The following is a 21,809-nucleotide window of genomic DNA, read 5'->3' as shown; positions in this document are numbered from 1 at the left end:
CCCATAACCATATTCCCCCCGTTCCCATACCCATATTCTCTCTCTTTCTCTCTCTCTCCGGCTCTCTCTCTCTCTCTCTCGACCTGAGATGTATGTGGAGGTAATGGACAGCCACTCTGGATCTGTCACAGTTCTGGCCCTCAGAGCTCCCAGAAGCAGTAAATCTGTCACAGTTTTGTTCCACAACAGGCCTGTGAGTGGGAGGACTGTGTTAATGGTTCAAGCACCAGCAGCTGTCACACCCCTGTGTGTATGTGTGTGTGTGTGTGTGTGCGCACATGTGTAAGTATGTGTCAGGGAGTAGGGGGAGACAGGGGGGGCTGTGTGTGCTGTATGTTTATCAGACAGTGAGCTAACTGGACATACATGTACTAGCAGTACTCTAAAAGGGGGTATCACATTGGTGGGGTTTGTTGTGATATCATTTCTATGAAATGAGGCATCTTGCGTGCATTTAGTATAGCATGTGTAGATTACAACTAAAAGTTTTGTACAGTTTTGGTTTTTGTTGTAAAGAGAAGCGACATGTAAGAGAGTTGTTTTTCCTTTTAACAGTTTCAGAAACGGTCTCCTAAATACTGGTGCATTTGGAAATATCTAAGATGATATGACTGTAGATAGACTATTTAAAGCTGAAGTACACATTTTAAGTAACCTGGTCCAGCACTTACCTACTGTAACATCTTCATTGCCCACATCATAATATTTGAATAGATAGAGGCGATGGTTCTGCTGATGTCTCTGTTTTTTGTTGTTTGGTTTCAGAGACACTTGTCCCCTGAAGACTTCCGTCAGGTTTTCGGGATGACCATCGAGCAGTTTGACCGCCTCGCTCTGTGGAAAAGAAACGACCTCAAGAAGAAAGCGCGACTTTTTTAAGCGCTGCGAAGCCAAACGGCGTCAGCGGCGGCCCTGCGATGGCGTGCTTAGCATTCATCCCATCTGATTAAAAAACAAGGTATATGTGCACCAACACACTGCTTCACAGCTGCAGAGTCCCCTCAGCCTGGACAGGGAGGGAAGAACTGCCCCGATCCACCTGGGGACCTTGGAACGTTCTCGCGACGGTTCCCTGACGCTGCGGCAACCGACGTGACCCGCAGTGTTATGAGAATGTCCGTTGTGATTGACGGGGGAGGAGCTATACTTGCATGGCCGGTTACTTGGTCCCTTCTCTCTCTCTATCTCTCCCTCACTCTTTCTTCTTTCTCTCTCCCTCCATCTCTCTCTCTCTCTCTCTGTGTGAGGTCCAAATCACCCCCTCCCCAACTCCACCCACTCACGCCCTGCTCCTCTCCTCAGCAGAATAAATACCGCAAGCTTTCTAAATCCCCGTGTCGGCCTCTTAGCGACCGCGCCACACCCTCTTCTCTTTCTGCTTCTAACATGACATGTGCACAGTTTACGTTCTTTGAAACACTACAGTTTCAGTTTACAGCAGTGGAAGACCAAGTATACTGCGAGAGCACTCTTGAGGCCAAAGAGGGACAGGAAACAACTCTTATTTCTTTTCATTTTTTTTTTTTGGTAATATAATTAAATATGGTTAAAGCACCTTACTATATTGTTTTCTTTCTGTTTTCAACCAAGATTATTCCTCAAATGGAGGATGGTCACAATCTTTGTTGAGTGCTCCTAGATACTGTATGTCATATGTGAGATATACATATAAATCAATGAGGCACAGAGATGTGAGGGGCTAAAGACAGCCCCTATAAGACCGTAAATCTGAGAGGGAAACGACAGGTGAGAATACCATTAGAGCTGCTCAGCTAGCACCACAAATCGCCACAGAACCAAGGTCTAAACTTGAGTGACTTTGCAGAGAATGGTGTACAGGCCATGTCTATGTTGGTCTAAACCAACAAAAGAAATTCCAATTGAAGCCTAAAATAATTTTTTATATTGTAATATGAACTCTGAAAGCATTAATGACATTACCAAATCCGGACTAAATTGTTTATATTTGTTAAAAATGTATTCCCATGGACATATTTTCAGTCATAACTACACAGACTTACATAAGCACTTCAGTGCATTTATTTGGTTTTTATTTAATTTGAGTAATATATAAATGTGTTTTACTTTTGTTTATCTTATAGAGAATAAACTGTATATATTACAAATGCAATTGCCAATCTAATTAACCATAAGCTACCGCAAATATCAAACAGTACGTTCACTGACACTGGATATGTGTAGTTTAAAAGGAGCCATTTTGATATCTCACCTGTAACATTCATATCACTGTTGAAGTACTACGTACACAACTATGTGCTTAAAGTGAGGGCTGGTGATATCTTTGAGGTTCTCACCTTGGAGCTCTTCAAAATGGAAGCCGAATGAAGCTTCGTAAAGATCAGCACGATGTCAGCTCTGTATCTGCTATCAGCAAACATGGTGGCTGATCGGTAATGAGCAGCAAAAACCAGCTTTGCTTTTATCATGTACACATTTCTTTGGAACAGATGACAAGCTTAACTTACTTTTTTTGTTTTGTGAGTCAAATATCTATTTTTCTATAGCATCTAGATAAAGGCTACTTTATGTGACACGCAACTACTGTGTACAGTAAGAAATTTACTGGTGAAAAAACAATACGGTGAATACTTTTTTAATTCCTCACACGCTCACATAGTTTTTGTGATTATTTCATGTTTTTTTTTTGTTTGTTTGTTTGTTTTTTTTTTTTAAACAGAGCTAACAATTTGGCTTCATTTTAAAACAGCCTATTAAATAAGCTAAACCATTTACATATGTCGATTGCTTTTTTAAGTGCTTTATTGGATCTAAAAAGTCCACAGTGTATTAGTGTCCCAGTGAATGCCAGCAGCTGTTACTGAGGACCGATTGATTTTCATATGCTGGTCGAGGAGTCATTGTCCAGTTAGAGACAGTAATGTACAGCACTCCCCGTGTAAATCATATAGTCGACTGGAGTGTCTGGGATCGCATTGCACCCTGGGAATGTTACAGGGATGTTGTGCTGTCTTTGTGGCAGGTGGAGAGATTCAAGTTCCCCCCCTGACTGTGTTTTGGGGTTCACAGTTTTTCTGTTGAGAGTCCCTCTGTGGTTCTGGAGAGGGCAGTGAGGCGATTATGCCTGCATTATTTGAACAGCTGTGGAAACAGGAGTATGTGAGGTATTAGACTAAAGCTGCAGCCTTCGCCTAGCCAAGTCACTGCGCAAGCAGGCGCCTTTCATCCCCTTAGCAAAACACACTTCCCTCCCAGAGAAAATAGCTCTTTAAAATAAGACCGTTTATCTTTGAGACGAAGAAGAAAAATATATATGTATGTATGCCTTGCTTTTTAATTAAATTTTATTTCCTAATGTTTCAGAAAGAGAATGAATTCTCTACAGCAGTGCAAGGATGTTACCTGGTGTTTTTTTATTTTTGGGAAACTGAGATTGTAAGTGTCCACAGTTTGTTTCTGGGTTAAATAATAGCAGAAGGCAAGTTCCTGTAATGAATGCTTTAATGTTCATAAAACGCATTTACAGTTATGTTAAATAACTTGACATAAAAAACTATGAATGACACACAGGCTATGAAATTGCTAGCATTTAATAAATACTTTTTTGTACTTTGCCTTCAAATATCTACTTTTTTTGCCAATCTGTGTTTTGATAGAAATGCGGATAGAGTGATGCTAATTCTAAAGAAACTGTGTTGGCCTGCTAATAACACAGAAATGTTCTTTTGTGTGAATAGAACAACCCATTTAACCACCGGATGCAACATTTGGTCTATGCTGTCAATGTTGATGTCCTTGTGGCAAAGCAGCATGGAGATAAGGGTCAAATTCTGCTGTAACTAAAAGCCTTTTTGTTTTCTCATGCTTTTATTTTGCTTCGCTGGTTTGCAAGAAATGCTGATGTCTCTCATCTTAAAATAAATGTTTGGTTCAGTACTTTGATTGTCCTGTGTTGCTGTTTGCGGTTACCCTGGCATGACAACAGCCGACGTGCTGATGTTTAAAACAAGTAACTTTTGAAGCCAAGTAAATGAGGTATTTTAATTATTATTTTCACAACTGAATTATAGTTATTAACTGTACACTATGAAATTGGACATTAGTGATATGTGTTCTTCCCAGGTAAATAATTTCTTTTTTTTTGTTTGACGATCACAATTCAGTTTGAATAGCAAGCTCTGGTGATTCACATTCCTGCACCATTTCCCCCGTCCCATTCACACACACACACACACACACACACAATGCTGTGCAGTACAAAATGAGGATGATACCGCCATAATTGGTTCTGTGTGTACTCGGATGTGTGTATGCATGTGTGTTAGAGAGTGGAAAGCTTATGACATATTTTCAGTCCAGTATCTGTCACATTAAAGAACGTGAGGCTGACACAACATGCAGAAGTAAAGCAATTCACTTGTTCGCTCAATGGGTGCCTGTTCCATAGAGCACTGTAAAAAAGTTTGAGGACCACAACTCCCTTGAAAAATATTTGTGACCAAGCTAACATTTCAGAGATAAGACATCAAGATCAGAACAAAAACTGCACACTGTGTCTGTTTCTTTCAGCTGGGAGTGTACGCTGAAAACCACAGTTTTGAAATCATGGGGGGGTGGGTCAAAGTACACACCACCCCAAAGGATGTGGGTTCAGTTTCATTCATTACATTCAGGCATTAAGCAGGAGCTCTTATCTGCACACAGCTTGTATGTCTGACATACAGTACCATCAATTTGACACTGACACTGCAATTTGGCACTTTACTTAAGGGCACAATGACAGTGCCTCACTTGGGACTTGAACCTGCAAGCAGTCTGTTACACAGCTCCTTCCCTAACCATTCTGCCATATTTCTTCTGAACAATGCAGATTTTTGTTAATGTGAGATTAGGAATATCTTTTTTTTTGTTGTATTACCATTTATTTGTCTAATGGGCTGAGCTAAAGGATATCTGATGTGACCATTGTATTTGTTAAAGCAGCACAGCTTGGGGATTTCACCACAGATATCTGAACTCTATTGTCTTTGTATTTTTCCTGTAGTTACAGTACATCACAAGTGTTCTTTCTATCACAGATGTCCTTATCTCACTTTCTTACCTGTATGTACAATACAACTGCATATTTACTAAAGTTAATAAAGTTAAGCAGCTGTCTTGCTCTATGGCACAATGGCAGTTATCCAACCAAGAATCAAGCCTTCAACCTCTGGGTTACTAGCACAAGCACTCCTTTAACCACAGGATTGCACTACCAACTCATTGCAGCTGAGTTGCTGGAGAAAGCTGTGGATGTCTGCCCCAATCAGAATGAATCTTGTACTTTAATGCATTCTTCACAAGCACATATGAGCTAGAAAATATTTTTTAAAAACATCAATTGTTGATAAATAGATAATCTAGACCCCGCATTACCTGACAATGACAGTGTGCGTGGAGAACATAGCAAAGCTGTAGTAATTTCCTAATGTAATTTATTTAAAATGTATATACATTTGGGTTGGACGTAAATACATCAATAGAGCTATGATTGGTTTGTACTGTTGATAGTAATTTTCAAGTGGTCCTTCACCACGTCAGCCAACCTAAGATCCACCTTCTGCCCCTGATCCCGCCTCTTGTTGTCTGACATTGGATTGTTGCGCACAGTGGATGCAAATTTGATAGGCTTGGGTCCGTGCTACTCACCATTGATGTTTGACAGTTCGCGACGCGTCCATGGTCTGGACCAAGGAAATCAAATCCCCCGAGTTTGGAGTCCCGATGAGCACATTGGTGCGAACTCTATTGTCACTGAGCCGGAATAAAGAAGACGCTGATTTGGATTAGAACAACATGGAGAACAAGAGTAAAGGTAGGATAGCATAGTCATTTTTGCTTGTCTTTCTGTCACATGGCATCTCTGCTCTAGTGTCACATTCTTTACTACGACGATGACGCTCATTTTTCTGAACTATTAGCCAAAACAATATTTAATACTGTAACGTGAATGACATCATGACACCGGCGTTTATGACGCACTGGGGGTGCAACGTGCAGTCATTGTGATAAAATAGAGCAATACTATAACTAACGTAAATATTGTGGGCAAAATGTTTATTTGAATACAGCAACATACTTTTAAAGCATTAAGAAACGTTTATATATAGCCTGAGAAATAAGTCAGTTTGCATTTGAGAGAAATTATCTGCATTCTGCCTAATTTGTGAATGGAATTAAAGTATCACTGAGCTATAGTCCCATGCACATTTCGTTGACAAAATGCCTTCTTGTTTTATTCATTATAATTGTTGGTTTGAATAGCCCTTTTTGTGGCCATTGTCCTAAACTGCGAGAGGCGTCGTTGGGAGAAAATCAATACGGTCAGATTTTCTCATCAATTTCCACTCTGATGCTCGGGCAAATATTTATTTTGTTCCAATATAAAGTCGTATACCGCGAGGGAAGTGATCACAAAGGAGCAGTGCGTGTGACAGGGACAATGGAGCAGCCAGATTAATTGTCGGTAGTGGCTAATGATCTCGGCAGCGCTTGGCTCAGTGTGTGATTGTCAACGCTCTACCCGCGGCGCGAGACTCGTGGTGGGACAGAAGGAGATCAGCTGGCTTTCTGAGCGAGCGTGCACGTGCTGTGGATTGAAATAAGGGGGAGGAAACCGCTCAATTATTCAAAGCAAATCCAATTAATCAAATACAATGGGGCACGGGACTGTATGTATGATTATAAAACCCTGGTCTTTTGATGGGAAATCGCTAGTTTATTTTGGTAGAATTAAAACGGATTTGGAACATAAATGGCGATTTTACTCCTTCGTTAACTGGCATTTTACCCTTCATCTTTATAAAGTTGTTATGAATATATTATCACATATTTCCAAGAGATCTGAGAAATTGTCCACACACATTTGTGAATTACACCAACCAGTGTCTTAAAAAGTATCAAGTATCTTCACGTTATCCAGTTGGCTCTTGTAGTGATGAATATGCCCATGTGGTATTTTTTTGTTTTGTTTTATTTTCAGTAGACCTGAGCATTCCATCATCAAACTTTCACCTTGATGTTAAAACCAAAGCCAAAAGCAGGAGGGAGCACTGCTCGCTAACAATGGACAATGGGAGGCAAACATGTCTGCATCCTGCTAAACACTGTAGCTTTGGCTGGCCGCTATGTCCCACAGGTCCCAAACAAGGGGATATACACTGAAGTGCGCACGTAGCCGTTGTTGACTAAACTCTGCCCTACCTTCTGTTTTGCACACTAACAGGGTTTCGGTGGGAAATTTTAAAATATCACTTGCTGTTCATGTTGGGCCAAACTGAAATTGGCCTGTCTTCCACACAATTCCACATTTCTAACCTGAAAACAGGAAGTACTGAACAGGTCAACAGGGCAGAAGTGTTTTGTGGGCTCGAAGTCTTTTGGGTAAAATTTTGTTGCTGTCAAGCAGCACAGATTCAGTTTAATTGAAAGCCAGCAGACTTAATGTATAGTGCATCTCCACTGCTGAAAAGTATATGAAAAGGTCTATTCCAGTGTCTTTGAGGATCCATGCATTGTCAGAATAACATGGAATTATTAAGTGGACTTTTAAAATAACGGTCAGCTTAATGACCAGTGTGTTCTTGTTTTCCTTGTCAAGCTTTGATGGTATTACCGTGCCTGATATTTAATCCTAGTGCTGAGACACCAGCAGCTGCTGCCATTATCCCAGTATAATATTGATGCTGTGGCTGATCATGACATCATCGTTCTTGGACATCTGGACTCCCAAGGTGAGTTCAGCAACCCCAAGTGCCAGTGAGGGTACAGGGCCTCTTCCTGGGGCTTCCCAAAATGCTCCCCTGCATTTGTTTTCCCAAATATACCTTTGGATATTATGACTTCACCCATTACCAGAAGAATACCGGACATGCGGTGCTGGTTTATGCAGGCGTAGGGAGCGGGTTATTGTCTATGAACACTGTGTCTATAAACACTGCTTTCGTTCTTCTGAGCAAACTGTTTGCCTCAGTTCATCAATGGATGTGGAGAGACAGGTTTTCTCCAGGTTTGAAATCTCAGCTCATCTCTATGGTGGCTGTGGGGATTCAAGTTCGCCCCAGGTTTGAAATCTCAGCTCATCTCTATGGTGGCTGTGGGGATTTGAGTTCGCCCCAGGTTTGAAATCTCAGCTCATATCTATGGTGGCTGTGGGGATTCGAGTTTGCCCCAGGTTTAAAATCTCAGCTCAGCTGTATGGTGGGTGTGGGGATTCAGGTTTGATATCTCAGCTCATTTCTCCATGGGGTTGAGTGTGCTTGAGGTTGAGGGCCTTCTCATCAGTTGCTTTTTCATTCTGCTGGTTGCCCTAAAGAGAAGAGGGAAGCAATGGAGGAGAAAAGGGGGAACCAGAAAAGATTGTGTGCATGCATGTTTGTGTTTCTGCATATGTGCATAATATAGCTATATATAAGTGCATTTAGAAGGGTCTGTGTATGATGTATACGTGCTCCTCTTGAAACATATATGCATAAGTGCATACTTGAGCATGTGTATGAGTGCTTGTGTGTGTGTGTATGAGTACATGCATGTGTAAATGGATGTGTGTGTGTGCATATATGTGCGAGTGAGTGCGTGCATCTATGTATGCATGCATTTCTTTTTATGCATGTTGACTTCTGAAATGAAAGCTGGTAAGTCTGCGTTGAACCAGTTGCCGCTGACCTCAATTTATATGTGGGTGCTTAACGAGTAGCGTCGCTTCTGTAGACTGGAGGTCTTCTCCTCATCCCTGAGAGGGAATGAGCCAGCTGGGGCTGGCAGCTGTGGCATCTCAGGGGTTTTATTATATTTTCATTTACATCTGTTTCCATCTGGAGGGCTTCGGGCCAGCTGCGAAATATAAAACCAGCGCACATCCCCAGCCACGCAAGCGCTGTTAGCTTGCCCACCTCTATGATAACCAGAACCCCTACCATATCCCTGCACCCTGAGGGTGACGTATGGGATGTTCATAGCAGCAAAGCAAGGCATATTCACAGTATGCAGTAGAGAAACAATAAAGTAACCGGGCAACAATGAGTTAGCCATTTATTTATTTATCATATAGTTATTTGAGGAGTATGAGCAATCTTTGTTCTCGCAGTCAGTAATTCTGTATTTATCAACAAGAGAAACATGCAAATACTGGTTCTTTTCTGTATTAGATAAAATATTTATATTTAAATTTTACTGAACACAGCATCACAGTTATACATATGTTATAGTTTGACAACAAATAAATGTGTACACATACTTATATATTATAGTAATATAATTATATAATATATAGTTACATAATATATACTTCTAATGCATGCTGGGACAGGCTCCAGCCCCCTGCTACCCTGATCAGGAGTAAGCGGGTTAGATAACGGATGGATGGATGGAAGGTAGTGGAGTGGTATTAGAGGATCACTTACGGGGAGAGAACTTATACTACATCATTTTGTGGATTGAAAGGTCTTGTGCTCTTGGGATTATTGTGCGCTATGACTTGCCGTTTTATTTACGATTGATTGCCCTGCAACGTCCCTGTGTTTATAGCCACTGGTGAAATTGACTTGTCCTTCCTACTGATTTTCGTTTTTATGACTTTCCCCATTTCTACCCCCCGCCGATTTATGGTAACTGTAAGCCTCATCCCTACAGCATCCTCTTGTTTTGGGAATTGGAGTACTATGGCACCTCTGAAAGTCCATGCTAAACAGGAAATGCACATAAGGTGATCCTGTGGCTTGCTTCAGAATGGCTAACTGAGATTACATCCAGGCCATAAGACTCATTAGAGCTCTGTCCAAAACCTTTAGCTGGCTGTGCCACTGGAAATGTTGTTTTGAGTTGAACCTAGATTTACTGCACAGCATCTATAGCCTCTTCACTGTGTACTTCCAGTGATGGAAACATTTCTCTGGACAATGCGAGCCTGTGTTTTCCTGGAAAATCATAAATAAGTAAACATGGACGCATGTATGTAGGCCAAAGTGGAATGCTGCCATTAACATGAAATTCCCAACTTGTTACTGCATTGTGCCGGATTCCTTTCTCCGTATTGACCGTCATCGGGCCCTCATTGTGTGGGGTTCTGGTGGAGCGTTCACGGTCTTTATGTTGTCACAACACGAGAGGGGTGTTGGGAGACAGTGCCTGCGGTCGGGTCTGGCGTAACTGGAATTTCAAAGCCACTGCAAAAAAACAGAGACTTGTGGATATTGCCTGTGAAGGCACTACAAACAAGCCTTTGTAACTCAATCACGTGTTTACTTTTTTACTTCGGACATTGTTCTCACTTGCCCGGGTGTGTTCGAAGGTTATTTAAAAAAAAAAAAAAAAAGCGTCTAATCTGATTTCAGAAATAAATCCTATTATACTCAAACAAAAAGAGATCTCAGCACAGGGTGTGCAGAATTTATGCCTTCAGTTTTGTTTTAAAGACTTGCTCTCTGTACTGTAGGCCTGTCAGAGCCAGACGTGGCTTCAGGGCAAAGGAAAGCCATTAATACAGTGAAAGGGCGAAGCGCACAGGCCTGACGTTCTCTCTGGGTATTTAAGAAGCCAGATAAACAACAATGACATGAATCAGCCACTGGAAGTCTAATGGTTACATGCTGCAGATGTCAAATGGAATTCCTTCGCCCAATCGCTCTTCTCAGTGTTGCTTTTTTGCTCACAACGAGCACGTGGGAGCACTCAGGGAATACAACGCTGGTAAAACAGGCATCTCTTAGGCCATAGTCAGTAAGAGTCTGCTTCCTGCAAGACCTGGGCCTTTTGGCCAGTTGGGCAGTATGCTGGTGCAGTGCAGAGACCACCACTAATGCATGGATACATGGGAGTGATATTTCGTCATCAACTGGAGCATTCTGCAAATGAACAACACACACACGCATGCACACACGCACACACACATGCACTTACACAGACACATGCACAGACACATGACAGAAAATGACCTATTAGGGTCAACTTTTTTTTAAAACCCTTTTTTTAACTGTGCTGATGAAGCGTTTTGTTCTCTTCCATAGTGGGGTTGTTAGCTCTTCTCTCTGAGTCTCTTCCATGTATCCACAGATGGAGAAGGGCACTCAAGCTCATTAGAGGTCCAATAAAAGCCAGACACTCGCTGCCTGCATTAATGACAGACCTACCTCTCCAGAGTGTCCTGGCCATGAGGGGTCCACATGGTAGTGATTTGGGAGAGGAGAATTAAAGAAAAGACCCAATCAGAGATCAAAGGGAGGGGGGGGGACTTTGGTAGAGATTTGTTGGTGCCTCCTCAAAATGCGCCTCACGAGTTGAGCTTTCTAAGGAGGTGTTGTTGGAGAACCCACCAGCAGGGGGCAGGCTTATAAACAGCAGATGGAGGACACACAGCGGACTACACTGCGGAGGACTCAGCACCCACTCCCTGACCTCAGAAGCCGGGGGGGGGGGGGAATCAGTGCAGCTATGTGTGGTGCTTTGACATGGAAGCCTTGAGCCTGTACTTTACTTTGATTGCTTCAGTCAACAAGCTGCAGCATGACTCAGAAGGCCAACAAGACTAGAAGTGAGAGGCAGTTCATAGTTCATGCGGGACAGATGGATACCCACCTGTATGAAAATTACAGATTAGGACAGTGAAGTTTACCTGTGGAAATTCTGTAGAAATGGAAAACAGAAAGTTGATCTGGCATCCATATTTAGTCATATTTAGCTGGTAGGAAGATATCTCAGGCCTTATTTTGGAAAAGAAATGGCTAAATGGACAAGCATGAATATTAACTGTAGGAAAATACGGAAAATGCTGTAAGAAATGCAAGAAACACTGTCAGGAGCGGTGGTGCGGCGGAGAACCTCCCCTTAAACTGATTATCGGTCTTGACCTGTTTTCAGTCATTTTCTCTGATTATCAATGCAGCAATTATTTCACAAAATACTCAATACCATCACTTTTTGCTTGCTTTGCAAAATTGTGCACATTTTATCAACATTATTTGTGGATACATGTAGACCTCTTCCTTCTCTGCACACACAATATTCATGGCTAAGATCTGCAATATGCAGATTTCAAACAATCTTGAAGTTCAGGTTTTGTTATTGCTGGTTGTGCTGAAAGGTAGCGCGGTAGTTAACAGAGTGGTGTATCTTTTTTTGGAAAGTGCACTTAGTGATTCATCAATTTATCATTTAATCTCCCCTCATCATGTGAAGAAGCTGTGCGGTACTTTCCAATTGATTAGTCAGATCATTGGCTCGTGTGTTCATCAAGGAAAATTAATTAAAACAGGTTGAGCCCAATGATCAGTTTAAAGGGATGTTTTACACCCTAACAATTTTTAGCTCACCAACTCCCTGGTCAGGAGATTATTTCACCTGGAACTTTTAGCAAAGAGGAGAATGTGTGTTTAATAGACTGAAAATTTAAGAAAAAAGACAGCTATCAGGACACTTAAGACTTTGACCTTAGTAGAAAAGGAAAGAAAGGTCAGAGGTCTCTGTGAGCTTGACCTTTGACCCTATGACCTGTTCCAGGAACCTGGAAGATAGCATTTCCTCTGTTGTAACAGTTTAATCACAATTTGTCCATAGCTGAACTAGTGGAAACTGAGGCATTAAAATTTCTGAAACTGAGCTACAGATTGTACACAGATTTAAATTTGAAACCCATGTAAATACCTTTGGATAAAGATATCTGCTTATGGTGTAACCAAAAATGTTGCACCTTTTTGGAAATGTAAGAGGAAAGCACAAAATTAAAGGGATTGACAGTGTTGATGATATTAAACTGTTTGTATTATGGATTTACCTGGATAAAGGTGTCTGCCAAACGAATTAGTCATAAATGCAGTCTCCTTCATGCCTGTAACGGGAATCAGCTCAGAAATGCTTTCACACCACTTATCTTCCCTTTACAAAATATGAAGCCATCTTTCACTGTGTTGAATTTGTATCACTGTGTAATTATATCCGGCATGTTGAGGCAAAAACGCCTTGGAAGGGAAAACAGTCTAGCAATGTACATCACGCATAACAAGACCCTACACTCTTTATCACTGTGATAAACAGATATGAAATGGAGGTTAAGTCAAGGCCAAAGGGTTTTGGTGTCATTGATAGAAAGTGAAAACGTTAGATGAAGAGTCCCGGAAATCCTACATTGTAAAGGACGAGGGCGTTCCCCGGTGTACTGGGGAAAATTCCGGAAGGTGACTTTGTCTGCCTGGCCGTGCAGGCTCCGGTTTAACTGACTTCATAAATCCTTGGGTCTCCACCTCAGCTGATGTGTTGATCCAGAATGGCTGCCGGGGCATCACCCAGGTTGGGGCTTTGACACCGGTGGTACTGAGTGTGAGGTGACTCACCTCCTCTTTGAGCTTTATTTTTGTTACTGAGTGATTTTTTGTCAGCCTTTCGCAGGTAAACCCATCAGCCAGAAACGACCTTCCGGTGACCCTGCGGGTATTATTTTTCTCCCTGTGGAAGGGGACATTTCAGGAGAGTGAATCGGGGGACCTGTAACGGCACGATTCTAAAGGCGCAGGCGCCTCATCGGTCTGTCGCCACTCCGTGGTTAGCGTTAATGCTATCAGACGCCATCTGCCTGTGTCTGCGCGGGCATGCCTGCTGCTCGGCAACCGGAGCAGGCCCCGGGGCAACTCTTTTTTCTTTTCCCACCTCTCCCATCGTTAAAAAAAGATGAATCTAAGAGCTAAGTGTTGACATGAAAATTGTGCTGTGTGATCACGAAATGGGAACAGGAGTATTGTGTATTGCGTGGGTGTGATGGAGCTGGCCTATGGAATGGGAACAGGAGTATTGTGTATTGTGTGGGTGTGATGGAGCTGCCTATGGAATGGGAATAGGAGTATTGCGTATTGCATGGTGATGGAGCTGGCCTGCAGAATGGGAACAGGAGTATTGTATGCTGATGGAGCTGGTCTGTAGAATGGGAACAGGAGTATTGTGTATTGCGTGGAGATTGAACTGGCCTGTTGCTGGCTAAAGCTGATCCAAAAGCAGATATGCGGTTTGCCTGTAGTGGGCTGCAGCCAGCCTTATCCCTCTGATTTGGATCCAGCAGCCCTGGAGGGCCTTTTAATAAAGCGGAGTTTACCCCTGTGGAGCCCCGGCCTGCTGTCTTATCTCCTGCGCAGTGATAGCGCTAATAATCGCGCAATAACAGTAATGCGGTGCAGTTCCGCCATCGTGCCTTGCCACATCCTGAGAGGAAATGGGATGCAAGCGTGGGGTAGGGGTGGGGGGGGGACCAGTGATGCTGCCGTTGATTGTAGGACCCTGTTTTTTCCCATTTCCCATGGTGATCTATGCTGGGGGTGTTTCCACAGAACAAACAGGGCTGACTAGCTCCAGGCCCATTACCTCAAACCCCCAGGAGGGGGTGTGGTGGGAAACGATACTCTGGGAAAAGGAGATTGAGAGGGAAATAGGTGGGGGATGAGAGGGACTGAGAATTTGAGAGGGGGGAGAAGAAAGATCAAGAGCGATTATTTGTTGTATTTTCTTGTATTAGTAAATGTGGTTCTTGTGGAAGTAATTAAATTTGTTCAGTACAACATCATGTAATCAATACCACTATAAGGCCTGTTGTTCATGCTGTAGTCAAGGTTCTCCAATGTGTCTTCTTTCATATTTGGTTTTAGCTATCTGCTGTTTCTGCTTTGGCAATGTGTGTCTGTTGCAATGCTTCCTTAACTATGGGTGGGGAACCAAAGTGGGTCATCGGTAGGTCCCAGGTAGGCAGGTACCAGAATGAGTCTGTACTTGACTAAACTATGCTAGTATGTGTATTTGACAGGTCCCTGAAATGTACAAAATTTCCAATTTGGCTCCCGATATTGAAAAAGTATTTAAAAAATATTTAAAATTTTAAGAACCCCTTGTCTAGTGTATGGCATGTTAATAAAGCACTCAAGAGAGAGTAAGAGAGGGGGGAGGGGGGGAGGCGGGGTTGGCATTCTCATAACACTGCGGGTGACGTCAGTTGCCGCAGCGTCAGGGAACCGTCGCGAGAACGTTCCAAGGTCCCCAGGTGGATCGGGGCAGTTCCTCCCTCCCTGTCCAGGCTGAGGGGACTCTGCAGCTGGGAAGCAGTGTGTTGGTGCACATATACCTTGTTTTTTAATCAGATGGGATGAATGCTAAGCACGCCATCGCAGGGCCGCCGCTGACGCCGTTTGGCTTCGCAGCGCTTAAAAAAAAGCTGTGCTTCTGCGGTTGAGGTCGTTTCTTTTCCACAGAGAGGGGCGGTCAAACTGCTTGATGGTCATTCCAAAAACCAGATGGAACTCTTTAGGGGACACGTGTCTCTGAAACCAAAAAACAAAAAAACGGAGACATCCAGAACAAGCATTTGATGTGGGCGTGCTGAGCAGCGCAATGCTATAATGATTAGCACCCTCAAGCCTCTAAAGTGAATTGGGGCAACTCCTGTTTCCTTAGCTAGCAAGCATGCTTATGCAGCATGACTTACATAGTTTACATATTTTGGCATGAATAGAGCTGGATATTTACTACATACTTTACTGTGGCCTTTGCTCAAGGCCACAATTTCAGTGTCTCACCTGAGATCAAACAGCAAACCGACATGTTTCTGGTTGCGAACCAACTTTCTCAAACTGTGACACTCTGTATCCAGAGAGTCTGAAACTACAGCTAAACTAGTAAAGAGGTTTAAGAGTGGGCCTAAATGTTATCTGTCAATATTGCTAATATTTTGTGTTGGTATCTGGGGGTCGTGTGCCCCCTGATGAAATTGAGAGAGGATGAGAGAAATGTTTTTTATTGTTGCCCTGAAGAGGTCAATGTGAAGACTGTACACTGCGTTTAACGTGGAAGCATGCTGCGATGTTATTTTGCAGAAGGATTTTTATTTGCGCAAGGTAACGACAGCTCCAGCAGTACGGGCTGGGTTTGGCTCGGCCGAGAGGCCTGGCAGCCTCTGCAGCAGTTAGCAGCGAGCACGGATGCTGAGATGTACAGCTGGCAGGGCTCACGTGCGATGGGGCTGTCAACATGTCCCGACTGGATCTGAGCTTCAGTGAGAAAGCTGAATTGAGCCGTGTGGGCTGTGCTGCTTTTCTAGGTAAATGGGCCTGGGGAGGGGGTTGATTGAGGTGGGGGGGGGGGGTGGGAGAGGGGTTTGCACGTGACACTTTTTCAGTGTGCCAGGAATGAACAACATCTGCACCCTGTCCATTGAGCGGACACATCCAGGTGTTCACTTCAGGACAGGTATTCAGTGCTGCTGGCTGTTTGAGGCGTCTCTCTCTCTCTCGCTCTGTCTTCCTCTCTTTCTGCCAAACGTCCCTCCTCTCTCCTCTCTATCATTATCTCTCCATCTTTCTTTTTTCCCTTCCTTCCATCCTCCCTACCTCTCTTTCACCCCCCATATGCAGGTAGGTCTGTTTCGTTAAAACAGGTGGGCGGTGGAGTCTAGTGGAATATCTTTGGCACGGAGTAACTCTGAGGCAGTGTGTGGAGTCTGCAGACTATTGACCAGGCAGTAGATATAAAAAGAAGGAAATCCCCAGTACGGAAGGTGCCAGGAATATGTAGCAGAAAGCGAAAGACTATCAAAGCATTCGTGTCACTTTATTTTCTTCCATTTCCTAAACGCTGCTTTTTCCAAGCCCCCATCTAAGCACTCACTGCTCAGGAGCCGACAGGAAAAGCCATTTGGAATGGAAGTGTCTTAAAGAATCACGCGGCGGCGGGGCGGAAACAGAGAGCGACAGCTTTATGATGTAAATTCCTCGTTCCTTTCGCTGGACGTGAGTCACTATTTGGGCTCTCCTCCTGAGGGCTTCCAGGGCTCAGGCCCAAACCTCTGGCTGCCCGCTCCTTTTACGTCACTCTAAATGGTTACCGGGCAACATGGACGTCGTCCCACGGCTGGACTCCAGTCCTTTTCCCCCAAAGTCACTGCATCAAACTCTTGCACTTCCTCGCCCTTTCGGGCCAAACAGTTTATTTTGCCCATTCATTTCATGCAGGGTAAGAACTGGATTTTCCTTCAGTCGATTTGTAACCGCTTGCTAAATTAAACCGTGTTCTTAGGATCAGAATTAGGAACCACTCCATAGTGGCAAACTACTTAGTATATAATCTTTCCTTCCTTACTTATCTAATCCTTTCTGAAGTTCCATAATAACAGAAAGAACAAAAAGACATTTGTGAGCAAACCCACAAACTTGCTGTCAGTTACTAAAAGAACAACGCCATATTTCTTCTGGCCCCCCACCCCTCCAAGCACTGTGATCAATGGGGGAGTGAAATTGAACATAACATGAGTTTTAATATAAATAGAGAGGCTACATTATAACTGGCTGCTTGCCAATGACTAGTGTGTTTTGTGTTTTTGATGGGGTTTTGTCTTTATTCTCTGTGGGTTGCTGCCTGTTGTAATAAAAACAAATCCTGTAGTTCCTGGCTTTCATGAGGAAACTGAGAGGGCAAATATGCTACAATAACTCTTATTTCTCTCATTTTATTGTGAAATGAATAAGTGTTCTGTTTATGTGGCTGCTGTCCTTGCCTTACAAAGCAGTCTGGGGGACTGGGGGATGTGTTGTGTTGTATGTGCGTGTGCACATGTGTGTGTGGGTGCGAGTGTCTGTGTCCATGGTCTTTCGCAGAAAGGATAAACATAAAGGAGAAGGAGGGTGCTGTTACTGTACAGAATGAGGACCTCTCAAAGCAACCACTTTAAACATTTTGGAAGAGAGAAACAGAGGGATAGTGTTTCCTATGTGTTCTGCTACGCTAGTGCGTTAACCTCTTTAGGGGCTGTCCCAGGACATGTCAGCAGTTTTGCTGCCCAGTGCTGTGTGTAGTTTTTAATTCAGGGGTGGAAATGTGGGATAGACTTCCACAAGAATGCATTTTTTGGAGTCTGCTATGACTGAAATGGTCAGATAATTCCAGGCTTGCCTGTGATTGGCCGAGTCCTGACAGTCGTCAGATGCACGAGGGAGGTGGGAGGAGCCAGCACAAAGGGACATGCTATGATATGCCGTGAGGTGGCGTGAGGTCACATGCTGTTGCAGTGTTCCTGCACGTGTAGCGTTTCACAGTGGGCTGTGGCGAAATGTGTCTGAGGTCAGCTGGTTCCTCCAGGCTGCAGATTCATGTCTTTGCCCCTATCTGGCCTCATGGTTGTTTTCTGTGTCTACGGGCCGACACAAGGTGTCCCGTTCACCAACAACAGAAAAGTTCAAAAAGAATCTGAAGTCCCGAGACGGTCAAACTCGCTTCATTGCTTATTTGAACCAGATGTCAGTCTCTGGGGGGGGGGGGGGGGGACACAGAGAAAAAGAGGAAAGGGTGATGAGAGACCATTTAAAACTGAGATGGAGGAGAAGAGAGAGTGATGAAAAGAGTGATGAGTGATGAGAGAGAGTTGCTGAGAGGGACATTTAGACATGAGAGACATGTTTTTCACATTGTTAATGTCATGATCTTTTGCTGCTTTAGAAAGTTATTTAGCTAGTTATTCTGAATTTTCGACAGTGAGAGAGAGAATAAATGCGCTGGTCTTACACATGCCCCTCCCCCCACCTTCCGCAGCAACACAAAGGCTTCTTGACTCCGGCCAATCGCGATCCTTCCCCCCTCTCATCTGAGGATCGCACGGTGGAAATCGCGGAGTGATCCGGCGTGGCTTCTCGCCGCGTTCAACCCGCGCGCGGCTGATGCCGTGCTTCGCCTCTCACGCACCCCCCTCCCCCCAGGGCCACGCGGGCGTGCGGCGGATCTCCGGGGAGTCTGGGAAGCCTACGGAGCGGCGGACGGAACCGGGAACGGCTTTTCTCTGCCAGCAAACCTTTCAGTCAGAAAAAGGGGAAAGGGGGTTGTGGGAAGGGTCTGGGAGGCCGGGTATGACCTGGATTCTGAAGTAACATACAGCACTTCCTCTGTCCCTGGCTCTCATTCAGCATCGTGTCTGGCAAGATTTTTAGGGAAAAAAGGCCCATGTTTAAAGACATCTAAACGAAATTGCAAAATTAAAAAAACATTTTTTTTATAGTAGCTATATTTGTCCTGTGTGGGTTTTTGTGCCTGATAAGTAGAGTTTTGTCCAGCAGTTATTTATGTCGGCCTTTGTGCGAGTGAACGTTCGGCCGTTGGTTTCCCCCTGAATTCGCAGAGTTTCCACTCTGGTCTCCCCGTGTTGTTTTAACCCACTTTATCCATTCACTCTTAATGTCAGCTATTTCTGGAGGGCCTCTCGGTGTTTACCCTGATAATGAGCCAGTCGCACCCTTCGCTGGTCGCAGCGTGTCGGGAAGCCCGCTCTGATCTCCCCGTCCCGCCTTCCCGCGGTTAATGAAGAGAGCGCTCGTTAATCTGTCCAGCGTGACGGGGGGGAGAGGGGGCGGGGAAGGGGGGCCGGTCAGCTGAGGTGTGGTTCCTGGTCGGCCTCCCTCCGGTTCCCCACATGTATTCCCTCCAGATGGGTGTGGCTGTCACTTCAGGCGGAGCTGGAAATGCTCTCGGCCCCTTTCGCCAAGTTTTGGAATCATTGAATAAATAACGGTTCCATATGTATTAACAGGAGGGAGTGGAAATCAGAGCCTTTCCAGAAAAGCCTGAGCAGACTCGCGCACACACGTGCACACAAACGTTAGCACACATGCTAGCACGCACATACTAGGCACTGACTCACATACACATAATGGAATGCAGATATACTGACACACACATATACTCACACAGGCACTTGTACACCCTCATACACACACGCACATGCTCACAGGCACTGGTACACACACATGCTAACATGCTTACACAGTGACACACAAATAAATGCACTGAAACACACATTTCTCACACACACATCCACATATACCCTCTCTCTCGGTCTGTCGCTCTCACACACACACACACACAGGTCCTCTGTAATGTTAGAGAAACCATATGTTAACATTCTAGGTCTGTGTCTTTGTTTATAAAAATGCCAATGTCACTGATCAGACTTGACTCGCACTTGGGAGAACAATGGCTCGAACATCTGCGATGACATCATGAGCACTACAGCAAGTGACAATGGCTTCCTATGCGATTCGTATATCCGTGCGGTATGTAAATATAGCAGCGGTGCACTTTCACTGTTGGGAGTCCAGTGTGACTCAATGAGAAATAAGCAGTGACTGGTCCACACCAGTAATTACCTCTTCAGAGCTCTCTTTGGGATCCTGCATTGTATACCACCATTTCTCAGTTCGGTCACCACAAAGCTACAAGCTGCATAAGTCACAAAGGTGTCTGATGCTCAACGTGCAGTCATGCTCATTACTAAAAAATGCAACCGCTTGAAAAAGTGACATCACCCGCCATTTATGGTCTTGCCACCTCACCGTGCCGGTCGTCTGCCTGAACAGAAACGCTCCCTCTTTTCCCTTATAGAGCTAGAAGCAGGCGAGAACAAACCGGAGCCAATGACTCAGTATAGCATGGCCCACTTTCAATTGCAACCAGATCTGCAACATATGACATCACACTGAACGAGGCCTAGCCAGATGGCGATGGCTACCTGAGCTCCCGTCTGAGGGGATTCTCTGGAACAGCTAGCGCTCCGTATCAGTGGTGCTGACAGGTTGAGCAGAGATGGACCCGCAGTGCTACAATGGGGTCGCGTCAGTCCAATTTTTCAAATTATCAACGCTGTTTTGTAACTTGGAACTCCCACGGTGCAATTGTTATGAGAAGATTTACGCCACCACACGGTCGAGCTGTTCCAGTTATGTCCTGGGTGTTACCCATTAATGCGCCCACGCACGGGGTGTCTCTCTGTCCCCCATTTTGTTTTGCTTTCTCTTTCTTTTCTGTCACCCCTTGAGTAATTGGCTCAAAAATATTTTCGCCATTACGCTTATATTTACAATGGAAGATAAGCCGTCCAGATGTGACGCAAGTCGCCCTGAAAGTATTTGTTTTCGCAGCGAAGGACGGGGAGGGCCGACGGAGGCTCGAGGTTCGTTTCGCGTCCTCGCCGCCGCCCCGCCTGCCTTTGATGTGCGGCGAGAGGCCCCGCGTACTTCAGATGCGTCTCGCAGAGCTTTCCGGACTACGACGCCCACGCGGTCCCCCCCCCCCCTGCCCTCCAGCCTGCGCCCGAAGAATTTCGGCAGGCACGACTCTGCCGCCGGCTCCGCTTTGGCCTGTTATTTTTGGCCTGTCTTGAAAAGGCCGGCTTCGCCGTCTGCACTCTTAATCTCCCGGTAACGGCAGGAAAAGCGCGGCCCTGTGAGTTCAGAGCCCTCTCTCTCTCCCGTAAACGGGTGTACCTGTCGCAACACATCCAGGATTACAGCGTCACTGTTAATTGTCAGTCTTAACTCAAGCAGCAAATATTGAAACGCAAAACTAGATTAGAAATAAGGACCAGCAGATGATTGAAAAAAGGACTAAATGACATGGTTCCAGCTGTCCATCCTCTTCACTTTCTCTAGACTATGTAATTACCCTGGATCATATGAAAATGCAGTAAAATTCCAGTTGCCTCCTTCCCTGGCCTGGAAGAGTGACTTGGTTATTTAGTGAGTAACGATGCAGACTTAGTTTTCAGCAGCACAAAAAGCCTGAGAGCAAGGGCACTATGCAAGATGCCTACACATTCACATGGAGACACACACACACACACACGAACACACTGCATACTTGTGTAGACACACAATCATAATGCACACGTGCACGTACACACACGCATGTACATGTACACACACGCATATACACGTGAACACACTGCATACTTGTGTATATGCACAAGCATATAATGCACACGTGTGCATATACACACACACTCACTTTGG

General features: G+C 44.5%; 2 protein-coding genes across 18 annotated transcripts in view; both read left to right on the top strand.

Annotated features, from left to right (window-relative positions):
- The window catches only part of ablim2 (actin binding LIM protein family, member 2), an 85,562-nt gene extending 81,647 nt beyond the window's left edge, over positions 1-3,915 (top strand). For all 17 annotated transcript variants that reach the window (XR_010331256.1, XR_010331250.1, XR_010331246.1 and 14 more), the window contains one exon: positions 766-3,915. Coding sequence is in view for 1 of the 17 variants with exons in the window: in XM_064343622.1 (XP_064199692.1) it covers positions 766-879 (114 nt within the window). In the remaining 16 variants the exon portion in view is untranslated. The remainder of the gene's footprint in view (positions 1-765) is intronic.
- A 1,753-nt stretch (positions 3,916-5,668) lies between these two features.
- afap1 (actin filament associated protein 1) overlaps positions 5,669-21,809 on the top strand; it is an 85,861-nt gene continuing 69,720 nt past the window's right edge. The window contains exon 1 of the mRNA XM_064343617.1: positions 5,669-5,833. Coding sequence (XP_064199687.1) covers positions 5,815-5,833 — 19 coding nt within the window. The 5' untranslated portion in view covers positions 5,669-5,814. The remainder of the gene's footprint in view (positions 5,834-21,809) is intronic.

The sequence above is a fragment of the Anguilla rostrata genome, chromosome 7 (genome assembly GCF_018555375.3).
Source record: "Anguilla rostrata isolate EN2019 chromosome 7, ASM1855537v3, whole genome shotgun sequence".
In the NCBI taxonomy this organism is placed as follows: Eukaryota; Metazoa; Chordata; class Actinopteri; order Anguilliformes; family Anguillidae; genus Anguilla; species Anguilla rostrata.
This window is presented reverse-complemented; position numbering and strand designations above follow the sequence as displayed.